We start from the raw sequence: 12,204 nt of genomic DNA, 5'->3' as shown, positions 1-12,204 counted from the left end.
TGGGGCATGGCGCAGTAAGGTGATTATATCCCATATCCCATCTAGATGTATTGCGCAGGTAAGTCGCATCTGCCATCAACCATCTGCCATCTCGAAAAGAATCGAATCGACAATCGCTGTATCGCCATCTACCACCTCATTGGCCAGAGAAAACCCCTCAACCAAATACCCTCCTTCCAACAACCCTTCCCTCTCCCCGCTTCCAAACGCCCAACAGACACTCACTTCACTTTCGCAATCGGGAAATATCGGAGTCAATTCCAATCCAACCCGATCTAACTCAAGGCCGACACTTTCTCCTTCTTTCCCTCTTCCAAAAAAGAGCGTAAATCCCTCTCTACCCTTCTCCTCCTCTGCTCCTCCCAGGAACAACCTCGCAATTTATTTTCCTCTTCATCTATCTCCCTAGTACATACATACTTACCCACCTACCTACCAAATCCCCAACTCAAAACCCCAAAATCACAGTTAAAGAAGATTGGGCACGAACGCAAATATTCGTAGGGATGTAATCATAAAGTTAAAGTAGGAAAGGAAGCACGTACCTACCTACCTGCCTACCTACATGTCTATCCGCCCTATACGTGGAGTTATTATTAAAGCGTTCAAAAATCCATTAATCTGCAGTGATGAGAATAAGGAGAAGAATGAGAATGAGAATTTCTCAACGGAAGGAGAAACTATAAAGGTGATTTCTATGAATGATTGAATGATTGAATGATTGAATGATTGAATGATTGAATGATTGAATGATTGAATGATTGAATGATTGAATGATTGAATGATTGAATGAATGAATGAAAAAATGAATAAGTAAAACCGAGAAAACGATATCCAAAGAGCTGATTTGGATCAATTGAATTCAATTCAATTGAAGCAAACCACTTATCCATCCATCTCATTCACCTATTCCAAAAAAAAAAAAAAAAAGTTTGATTCCCCAGCACAGAAGCCAAAGGAAACAAAAGTATATTCTCAAGAAAAAAGACCTCCCTTCCATCCCCAAACATTTCAAGAACAACACCTTCATTTCATTTTCATTTCTCACGACAAACTGAACAAAATTTAGCTTATTCATCAGCTACCCAAGCAACCGGGAGTGAGTGGAAGTGTTCCAGCCCCACTCCTCCTAGCTCATATACCAAACAAATGGAACTAATGGAACTAATGCATATACCCGTAAAGCTGACGCCACACTTTCTATATGTGAATTAGATTGATATGATCGCCCAATAAATGCTTGATGGCACGCTACATTACTTTATTCTACTTCATCGCCTCATCAAAATCAACCTACCTATCCTATCCATAATCAAGTTCATCTAGACCAAAATATGCATGCTCAAAAAGCTCAGATGCAATCTCCAAATGCTCAGAGCAAGCAAAATGTACATCAAAAGCCTCCAGACTAATGTGATACCTGTCGGAGAAAGGTAATGATGTAGAGAGGCTAGACCAAAATCCACATTCCAGTAATCCTAAAACAGCAATCTTGTGCAACCACAGCCAGTTCGCAACATTCCTCGCAACTTGCCGGTTTATGGATACCTAGCGTATTAGGAATCTACAGAGACCGGAGAGACCTAATATGCAACAGTAATTTTCCTTGCCACTCAATGAATGTACCCTTCAAGCTGCGAACTCTCTGCTCTTGCATGCGCGAACTGGTGGGGAAGTGCACTCACCATGCATGGTTCATTAAAAATAAATGTATCCTGGGCTTGTTTGTATTTAGCCTCGACCAGAGCCATCTCTGATTTGTGCAGAATATAGTGTTGTGATTGAATTGAATTGATGTCCTGTTGGGTAGTAAATAATGCAGGGTTACATAGAGAGATGCAACTTGATATAGATTTCTGAGACAAATAAGATAATCATCTTTTGACTACCTTTTTCCAGTTTCAAAGGACTGGAGAAATCGCAATTTCAAAATCGCATGCAATTCATATGAGGAATAGACGCGCTTTTGGAAGGTTTGTAGATGTGCTTATGTGATGTGACTTTGAAGTGGTCGAAAACAGTGATTGGCTGAAAACGGTTCTTTGCCCAATTCATACGCTAGCTTTCATCACTACCCATCTCTCGAATACATAAAGACCTGCCCAAATCCTTTCTTTTGATTTATTTTTCAAAACAAAGGCTCTTACACGGCTAGAATATCGTCGCATAGAGCACGAAAAGTTGTTGCTTACTTCAACAGCAACTTCACCACGACTGCAGCAGAAGACAAAGAAAATTATTTTCTTGATACTATTGCAACCTTAGAGCCTCTGAATCAATATTAGGGGTACTCATCACTGGAAACTTGCATTTAATTTGCTTGACACCACGGTTCCAGAACATAAGCCTCCGAAGGAAAGACGGCGCGGCCTGCAGGAAGCCACAGGTTCATCCCAAACTTTCTGATACTGCACGGTTGTGAGAGAAAAGGGGAATGATCCCACTTGAATCACTTTCTCAGACCTCAACCTAATTTTGGGACTTCAGATGAACCATTTACTCTTCAAAGAACTTCTTTGGAATTTCTAGAACTTTGAAAAGGAACATCTTTTGGTCTCACTTGCTTCTTACGATCCTTCTCTGGCCGAGGTTCAGGAGACATTCATCAACAATTGCAAAAGTGACAGCAAGTAGTCCATATATCCCACCACACAGTAGGGGACAAAAGTTGAAAGCGGGCCTCCAACAATTCAACAGTACTGTCACAATAGATTGGACGAGAATTCACTTAATTGCCACAGCCTCCTGTGGCTAATCGTCTGGCTGGTGAATATTCTGCACTGGTAGAAGGCCATTTATAAGCTAGTGACCAACATCTCCAAAAGTCGACTTCCTTCTTTCCACCGAATTTCCGAAGCTTCCACACCAGCGATCAACATGACGTTATCACCGCCGCCATCAAGAAGTAGCGAAATGTTTCAACATGATCTTCATCATTTAGTAGCACATAATGCGAACACATCTTATCCGCAACCAAAGTACGAGCAAGATGAAGGCATACATATGCAGACACGTTACGGCTCGCCCCTTTCGCACGAAGATCAATTCGTGCGCACTCGGCAACAGCAGACGAGCTATCCATACCAGCATCAACATCAGGACTCCGGATTAGGGATTCAATATGTGAGTTGCTGAGCAAGGCTTACCCACTTTTTCCAAACTAATTGTTGATTAGGAGTATCATGATTTTCAGACACCCATGTATCAGGATCAGTACAGTACTCCAGCCAGTTCACCAACTCCTTCATCCCAAGATATGATCAGAACGAGAAGTGGTCTTACGATTCAAAGAGGTGGACAACAAACGTTGAGGCCTATGCCTGAAGGACGTCATCGCGCAGAAAAATCGCCCAAAATGAAGAAGGCTAAAAAAGAAAAGGTGAAAGCCGAGAAAAAGGTGGCCAAGCTGGATAAGCCGTTGAGCGAGCTTACTAAAGATTGGAAACACGTTCCAGTCGCAGATATCGAGACATACGTGAATAGGTCGGCTGAGGAACGACGAAGGGAGGTAGACGATGGCAAGGTCCCAGGGAAAGTGAAGAGACCAATGAATTCTTTCATGCTTTACCGCAAAGCATATCAAAATCGCACCAAGGATTGGTGTTTACAGAATAATCATCAAGTAGTGTCCCAGGTTTGTGGTGACAGTTGGCCCTTGGAACCCGAGGCTGTAAAAGAGCAGTTCAGTGAATGGGCTAGGATTGAGAGAATTAATCACCAAAACGCACATCCGGGATACAAATTTTCTCCAACGAAACCTGGCGCCGGCAAATCCTCCAAAAGGAAGATGTCTGAAGATATCGCTTCCGATGATTCAGAATTGACTGATTTTGATTGGCAAGGAGTAGGTCAGTCAAAGAAGAGACGGAACCTTCGGAATCCACCACGACCCATGCAGCAACAGCCTGTCATGTATCCTTCGACAAGATCCGCATACCACTACTCTTCACGCGAACATTCTATGGAGCCGCACTACGGCAATTATAACAAATCCTCGTATCAAATAGCAAATCCAGGAAAGCAACCTCCTGCTCAGTATAATCAAGCAAACATGCAAGGAGAGTATTATCAACAGACCATTCACAGTAACCCCTTGGTAGCCGGCGTTGAAGACGTCATCATCAAGAAGACCCCAGCTCCAGGAGTTCACTCGTACCAAGTCAGTATTCCGGGAGGACATGAGTTCGATATAATGCACCCACAGCCACACTATACACCCTCGCCGGCGCCGGATTTTAGGATAGATCCTTCTTTGATGACCCAAGATCATGGCCAATACGACAATACCAACTATCATGAATCCCATCCTGATGGAGTGTATTTTGATAGTAATCATGAAGCTGAGCAAGCATGGCAGGCCGGGTACGGAATGAATGATAGAGAAATGGATCCTGCTCTTCATTATCTCCCTGAACAGCATGTAGACAAAGGGCAGATCCATGATCAACACATGGATGTCTTGCGGGGACACCAAGAAGGGTGGCAGATTGAAACACTAGATAGTGGCCGAGAATTCGACAACTGGATGGGAGCCGGAGAGGAATAAAGTGATCGAATGTTGATGGAGTTTGGGCGGGTTGCTCGTGTACATGTTTTCTGGGATGCATTGGGTATGGAGAAGGAGGTCTCATTATGTGCATTTCTCGTGGTGTTGGCGTGTGGTTCGATAGTCTGACAATTTCCTTGTGTATGGAAAAGTTCGGCGATTTTTGCGAACATAAATCTCTCCATGATGTAGATAGGGATGGACGTTTTGCCTCATATACAGCCACATAAATTGGAGCTGGTATCAGGGATGTCCTATTCATAAATCCTCCCGTGAACTTTCACGAAGCAATCTGGTTACTTACCATATCTTGCTATATTGTATATGATTGAGGATATATGGACAAGGGGTTTGTTTAATAAGGAGGGCTGACGAGCGTTAACAAAGACATTGTCATGCAGGTTTCCGTTCTAATCCCATCTTATTGTGATTGATGTACCTTCTTAAAATTGCTAGACGTGAATGAATTCCCAAATGAAAACTGCTCATTGGCATAATTGAGTCCTTCGTTGTAAATCATATACCTAATAGTGGGCATTAAGAATATACTTGAAAAAATGTTAGAGCGTTCAGATGAGTGCAGTGAAGTGAAGAACATTAGTTTCGAATGCAATGTGGAACTAATTTTAGATGCCAAGACCCACTTTTTCGTGTTGCGACTTTTGGATATGTTTCTTTGCTTCTTCACGACTTCACAAACAGATTACCTCAATGAGTCCAGGGCGATATTTAAATAAATAAGGTACATAGTAGAAAATGTACGGAGATGTAGGGAATAAATTGGTGAGTCATCTGTCGCCTACCAATAAATCTTCTAGCTAACAATATCCAGGTTCAACATGCCAAAAGAACTCAAAAGCTCGAACACCTGCCCCCATATCAGACAGAGATGGTCCGCGCAGTCACTAGAGAAGTTAGAGACTTAGATAAAGATGCTTCAAATATTTTACAATCAATCGGTGGTTCCTTTGACCCATCTGCCGATCCTGCGACAGCATGCACTCTCCTCGTTGATCACTTGTGTATGCGAAGGAACAAACGTTGTCTTCTTGCCTACCACCGTACACGAACAGACAAGCTTGAAGAAATGGTTTGGAATGGCAGTGACGTATTGGATCTAGCTGCGCAGCAACATCGAGTTACAAATGAGGGACAGAACGGAGGTGCTGATTTGGGGAGTGGTGAGGGAAATACCAGTAGTCTAAGCCCGGAAGAGGAAGAATACGTGAGGCAATATAGCGATTTACTTGCTGCGTTTAAAGGACACTGGACTGATATTGATCTTACCGGAAGTCTTGAGCCTCCCAGGGATTTGTTCATCGACGTTCGGGTCCTCAAGGATGCCGGGGAAATCCAAACAGAATATGGGTAGGTGATACACACAAATTATATGGACGTTGACTGATTTGATTACAATGCAGTACCATCAACCTTACCAAGAATTCGCAATTTTACGTGCGCCAAGGTGACGTCGAACGTTTGATCGCTCAAGGATATCTTCAAAAGCTCAGCTAAACAGGAGCTTCCACCACACGACTGTGAAGCCAATACATACATCACACGGTGATGTTTGTTAAATTCATCGAACAAAATGGATGAGAAAAGTCCATCAAACATTTGCGGGAGGTGAATGGATTGGATGTCAATGAAAAAGACTAGAGTACAGAGCGCTCTCCACCCATGGGACAACACGGCTCTGTGCTCAGCAAACCTAGCCCGTTGAGGAGAAAGACCCTATTGCGGCCGGTGCCGGAGATTTGTGGGTTAGTGGGGTCCCCTATTCTCATCCAGGCCCAAAAACGGTGAATAGGAGTAAGAGAAGGCGACGAGGAATGTGCAGTTTACACGACGACATTTTGTTATTTCTATTACGATATAAATACCACACGAAGAGTGAAAGTATTATTGTATAATTTCAGGTGGGAGACAAACAACAAAACTTTTCCGTAACCAAGCTTCGGTGCGGGGTACATTAAACGAAAGGGTCTTGTGTAAAGAAAGGTACCAGAAGATCTCTGGATGATCGTATTCTGAAAATACCTCGAGTTGAATTGGGAAGCTCCTATTGGATATGATGAAAGCTTCTATGGTGGCTGCTGAGTGGGAAACCTTCTCATGGTCGTACAACTTGCTTCTGCGCTGTAAATTTAATAGCCGGCATGCATCGATTGACAGGTTGACGGTCTCTAGGTAATCAGTTTGTACCTTGGCTTTACCTAAGAATTGAGTACGAAAGCGGTATTTCACATTGGAGCACTACTGCTTGTATTGTACAAGGCCACTTCTTCGGAAGATAGTTTTGATCAGTTAGGATTGAAGTATTCATGACCTGAGAAGTGACATCTCGTTCGTGACCAAACATAGCTAGGTATTATAAATTCTAATGGGTTTTGAGTAATATAAGATTGATATAGTAGTGCGGTGTAATGGAGTAACAGTGAAAGCAAATAGCATGGCAAACTCTTGGCTATGGCTCTGGCGCAAAAGAGGATGGGTTGGCAACGGTTTTCGCAACACCTACAAATGGAGGTTTGTTCTGGTAGGAAATATAATAGTATTGGTAACATGAATGGATGTGAGTTAGAATCTGGATCGAAGACTCTAATTACTTAAATATTGATAATAAAAATGATAATCAAGATAATCGAGATGATCAAGATGATCAAATATAGACCTGCAGCAGCAGAGATAAAGAAAAGGTAGGTATCAAATTCATATACAAATACAAAGCGTACTCTGTATACCTAGCAGTGACACAAATTCCAAATTCCCATGATGTGATGGATACAGCATGGAAAAGGATTGGAGCAAGGCGCATACCGAATTTATGATCCTCGAGATTTTAAAGTGGTGCAAAAAGATAAACAGAAATATTCCGGTGGGGAGAAATGATGTGACCCCACCTTTTTTCCCTATTATAACCTTATGGAGTTAAGTCCGCGAGTTTAATGTATGAAGCATGAAGCATAGAGCACAAAGCACAAAGCATACGGAGTAAAAATAAAAATACGATCGAGACTCTCTTCTAGGCTCTACCCGACTAGGTAAATTTCCACCGCTCCATTCTCCTCCTCTCTCCAACTTTTTTTAAGCTATTCTTGTGATTCCTCCTGCATCCGGTGAACGCTGGCTGCATCCCGATTCCATCATCTGTACTGTCAAGGTATGAGTGGAGATATTTTGATGGATATTCCAATTTGGCTTATGCAAGCTATGATGCATCCCAGGAAAAGCTGTTCCCCTAGTGAATGTGAAGTTTCTTACCGAGCACGCAAACGTACGGAGAAGGGAACCAATCTACACACTTCTTTTTTTTCTTTGATGCCATTTTCTTCTGGGCTAGCAAAACCTTCCATTACTTCATGCATACTAGAACTTTCTACATATTGTAACATAATTGTATTTCCACATATTTTTATTTTAATTTTAATTATTTTTATTGCATTAGTGTATTGTATTTTCCAATCCAAAAGTCCAAAAGTCCATACGTCCAAACAATCACATTGATTCATTTGTTCATTCAATCTGATATCTCCACCTACCCACCAAGTATTCAAACTACAGGGAAATTCCCAGGCTTGAGCCATCAGACAGACTACTTTTGGAACTAAGGGGAAACTAGTAGCTAGATCTTATCTACAAAGTAGACTTTCTGAACTTTTCCATAATTCATTTTTATTCGTCAATTTCATTTTGCATCATTACAATATCTTCCCCCGTAGAACTTGCTTCTACGCTCTGCGAGCGTGAGGCAGATACGAAAATTTGGATACCTAGGTAGCTTACCACATATCGCTCTGTTTTTCTTTCTTACCTCTTACCTGCAAAAATTGCAATAATGTCTTTCCCCTCACCGGCTTCAGGGCCAACTCGGCGTCGTGGAGATTCCGTCTCTTCATACTCAAGTCCCCGCCTCATCCCTCGTGCTTCTCCTACCCAAGATGGCGTCTCCAATATGCCATCCGATGTGAATCACGGCTCCTTTCGAGGCCAATCGACCCAGCAAAATACGACTGCTAATATTACCGGCACTTCACACCAATATCAACCTACACGTTCTTTTGTTCATCTCTCCTATCGTGGAGACCCAGGTAAGTGTCACCTCATACTTCAGATGAGATATCGCAATTGATCATCATCTGACATCATCGCAGCACCGGTAGACAGCGCACAGTATGCCCGCAGTGTTAGAGAAGATACCGCCGAGCTTGCATCATATGCCCTGTCCGACACACCAGCCGCACTTCCTCCTTCCCCTACCCGACCACGTACCACGCAAATGCACCTCGAATCATACTTCAATGGAGGTGAAGAAGAGTCAAGGCCGAACCGAGAAAGTGAACCCTCACGTCACGAAACTATAGAAGAAGTGTCTGAGCCGGTCACTCCAGAGGAGCGCTCCTCGAGCAGCCTTCCACAAAGTGCATCTGGTATAGCCAATATGCTCAGATCCTCTCCTCCAAGTACATCACCACCAAATACAGACGGAGCATCAGACTATGGAGCCATTGAAAATAGTCATGATGATACCGATTCGCCGAATGGTCGTCTCATAATTACCTCACAAGGTGTCAAGATGGACTCGACGGAGCGCACACCCTTACTGTCTAAAGTTTCATCCTCGCATTCACATCCCCATTGGACCAGAGGGAATCAGGATCTTGAAAGTTTACATACGAAAAAAGTACCAAACTTGGCCAAAAGCTACGGAATGCCTTGAAATCGACCCAGAGAACGAAGCACTACCCGTTGTTGAAACTGCCTTCAACCCCAAGCGCTGGGATAAAAAAGCAATATGGAAAAATTGTGTTATGGCACCAGTTCAATCTCTTCCATCAGTACTTTTAGGAGCGCTTCTCAATATCTTGGATGCGTTATCATACGGAATGGTATGTTTAATTGCTGCTTATACAGATTACACAAGACCTGAAGTAACAGTGAAGTAAGCCCAATCCAAGGGCTTACTTCTTCTATTACTTTTACTTTTACCTTTCATTGCCCCAACCCAAGCCATTGAGCCCTCAAATTCAAAAACTCATACTTGAATTATGCCTATTACATGCTGACATTTCTTTCTATAGATCTTATTCCCTCTAGGACAGCCAATCTTCGAAAAACTTGGTGCTGCTGGAATTTCCATATTTTATGTGAGCACAATCATTTCACAATTAGTGTTCTCATGCGGTATGAGTACATTCAAAGGGGGTATTGGTAGTGAAATGATAGAAGTAGTACCATTTTTTCATAAAATGGCGTTTACGATAATGGAAGTCGTTGGCGAAGATAATGCCGAAGCCGTCATCGCGACCACTATCACGTCATATGCGATTAGTTCCATTTTGACAGGTCTTGTATTCTTTTTGATGGGAACCTGTGGCTTTGGTTACATCGTTGGATTCATTCCCAGGCACATACTCATAGGATGTATTGGTGGTGTTGGTTGGTTCCTCATCGCTACTGGGTTTGAGGTCACAGCACGCCTTGATGGAAATTTAAATTACGACTTAAACACTCTGAATAAGATGTTTGAGTCTGATACAATTGCTTTATGGGCTATTCCTTTCGCCATAGCTCTATTTATTGTTTGGTCACAAACCAAAATTACCTCGAAGTTTTATTTATCCGCCGTTATAATGGTCATTCCAGCAGTATTTTACTTCTTCGTCCTTTCATTGGATGAGTTGGAAATACCTAATTTACGTCAGAAGGGTTGGATTTTCGAGGGACCTGAAGCTAATGAGCCATGGTGGTATTTTTGGACCTTGTACAAATTCCATCTTGTACGTTGGGACGCCATTATTGAAACAGTCCCTGCCATGTTTGCTTTAACATTTTTTGGACTTTTACATGTTCCTATCAATGTTCCCGCATTGGCCATCAATGTTGGAGAGGATCATCTTGACTTGGATCGAGAACTAATCGCACATGGTGTCTCAAATATGCTATCTGGATTTGCTGGAAGTGTTCAAAATTATTTGGTTTACACCAATTCGATACTTTTCATGAGATCAGGTGGTACTCGTCTGGCTGGTATTTTACTTGCCGCCGCTACTTTCGGTATTCTAGTGTATGGACTCATCTTAATCGGGTACATACCCGTCATGATGGTTGGGGCTCTCATCTTTGTACTTGGATTCGAACTTTTGGTTGAGGCAGTTTGGGTACCAAGGAAGAAGTTGAAGTCCCTTGAGTATTTGACAGTAAGTTATGATCGAGGGTATTCCTGCTCGATTCCTATCACGTTAAATGTTCATATATTTTTCGATAAAAGCTAACATATCTAGGTATGCGTAATAGTGATCACAATGGGTGTCTATGATTTCGTTGCTGGAATCTTCATTGGCATTGGCTTGGCCTTTGTATCATTTGTAGTCCAAACCTCCAGGATCCCTGCAGTTAGAGCATCTTACTCGGGTGAGATAGCTGGATCCACTGTTCGTAGAAACGCTACTCAATCCCGCTACCTTCGAGATGTTGGTCAACAAATTCACGTTACAAAGTTGGCTGGATACCTTTTCTTTGGTACTATCGTTAGTGTCGAGGAACGTATCCGTGCATTAGTCGAAGATGAAGCATTCACCGAAAGACCCATCCGTTTCTTGATATTCGACCTTTATCATGTGACGGGAATTGATTATTCCGCTGCAGAAGCGTTTCTTCGGTTGAACCGCATTTTCAGCAAGAAAGGCGTTACCTTATGTCTTAGTGGAATTGATTCTGAAGGTCCTATAGGTAGTCATCTTAGATCAGTTGGTCTTGGTCAAGGTCAAGTAATTGAAGATGGTAATGAGGTAACATTATTCGAGGATTTGAATTCCGCATTGGAAAGTTGCGAAAACGAATTACTGAAAACACTTTACGCTAGTCAACAAGCTCGAGCAAATCGAAATGTAACCTCAAATCAATTAGAAGTACCTACAAGTCGAAACAGTCGGGGTAAATCATTCTCACATTCTTTCGACACTCAATTCGGTTCTCCAAGACGTAGTCAACTTTTTCGAATGGCTACTAATGCTTTGGAGGAAACTAATGTACCTGATATTAAATATTCTAATTTTAAGGAACCCCTTCGCTTAATTCTTCAAACCTTTCAAGGTCTCACCAAAAAGAATGAAGATTTCTGGTTTCGCGTTGTTCCTTTTTTCACTCGTAAAGAATATCCCGCAGGATCAACACTCTTCCGTCGAGGTGAACCAGCAAAAGGTTTCTATCTTCTCGAAGAAGGTATCCTCCGAGCCGATTACGAATTACCTCAAGGACGTTACTTTGAAAGTATCGTTGCGGGAACTACATGTGGGGAATTACCATTTTTCTCCGAGACGGATCGTACGGCAACGGTTGTGGCGGAAAGAGATTGTGTGGCTTGGTTAATGGAGAAGGTCGATTGGGAATTATTGCAGGAGAAGGATAAGGAGGTTTCGCAGGAATTGTTGAGGATTGGTTTGAAGTTGACGAGTGAGAGGATGGGTGCTATTACGAGTTATGTTTTGACTACTGCTGGGTAGAGGGTGGGGGAGGGGGTGAAAGGGAGGGGAGGGCAGGGGATGGAATTTGATTATTATGTGAATGTAGTGGTTTGGTTGTTGGTGGTGGTTGTATTTAATGGATGGGTGAATTGATTGATTAATTGATTGATTAATTGATGGGCGGGTGGATAA

At 42.5% G+C, this 12,204-nt stretch overlaps 5 protein-coding genes across 5 annotated transcripts; 4 read left to right on the top strand and 1 right to left on the bottom strand.

Moving 5' to 3' along the window:
• Nucleotides 1-565: 565 nt before the first annotated feature.
• On the top strand, nt 566-709 carry SS1G_01163 (predicted protein; the record flags this gene model as incomplete). Its single annotated transcript, XM_001596920.1, has 1 exon — nt 566-709. The coding sequence occupies one exon, from the start codon at nt 566-568 to the stop codon at nt 707-709; it is 144 nt and encodes a 47-aa protein (XP_001596970.1).
• Nucleotides 710-1,302: 593 nt separating this feature from the next.
• On the bottom strand, nt 1,303-1,751 carry SS1G_01162 (predicted protein; the record flags this gene model as incomplete). The annotated part of the gene is made up of 2 exons (XM_001596919.1): nt 1,303-1,548; nt 1,686-1,751. The coding sequence occupies 2 exons, from the start codon at nt 1,749-1,751 to the stop codon at nt 1,303-1,305; spliced, it is 312 nt and encodes a 103-aa protein (XP_001596969.1).
• A 1,126-nt stretch (nt 1,752-2,877) lies between these two features.
• Nucleotides 2,878-4,546, top strand: SS1G_01161 (hypothetical protein; the record flags this gene model as incomplete). Its single annotated transcript, XM_001596918.1, has 2 exons — nt 2,878-3,123; nt 3,176-4,546. 2 exons carry the CDS (start codon nt 2,878-2,880, stop codon nt 4,544-4,546), a joined length of 1,617 nt encoding a protein of 538 aa, XP_001596968.1.
• A 756-nt stretch (nt 4,547-5,302) lies between these two features.
• Nucleotides 5,303-6,061, top strand: SS1G_01160 (conserved hypothetical protein; the record flags this gene model as incomplete). Its single annotated transcript, XM_001596917.1, has 3 exons — nt 5,303-5,329; nt 5,379-5,914; nt 5,968-6,061. The coding sequence occupies 3 exons, from the start codon at nt 5,303-5,305 to the stop codon at nt 6,059-6,061; spliced, it is 657 nt and encodes a 218-aa protein (XP_001596967.1).
• Nucleotides 6,062-8,384: 2,323 nt separating this feature from the next.
• SS1G_01159 (hypothetical protein) lies at nt 8,385-12,051 on the top strand (the record flags this gene model as incomplete). Its single annotated transcript, XM_001596916.1, has 5 exons — nt 8,385-8,637; nt 8,701-8,976; nt 9,194-9,435; nt 9,628-10,746; nt 10,831-12,051. The coding sequence occupies 5 exons, from the start codon at nt 8,385-8,387 to the stop codon at nt 12,049-12,051; spliced, it is 3,111 nt and encodes a 1,036-aa protein (XP_001596966.1).
• Between the last annotated feature and the right edge of the window lie 153 nt (nt 12,052-12,204).

The sequence above is a fragment of the Sclerotinia sclerotiorum genome, genomic scaffold, assembly GCF_000146945.2.
Source record: "Sclerotinia sclerotiorum 1980 UF-70 scaffold_2 genomic scaffold, whole genome shotgun sequence".
NCBI lineage: Eukaryota > Fungi > Ascomycota > Leotiomycetes > Helotiales > Sclerotiniaceae > Sclerotinia > Sclerotinia sclerotiorum.
The sequence above is the reverse complement of the archived record's forward strand: the minus strand, read 5'-3'. Positions and strand labels throughout refer to the sequence as shown.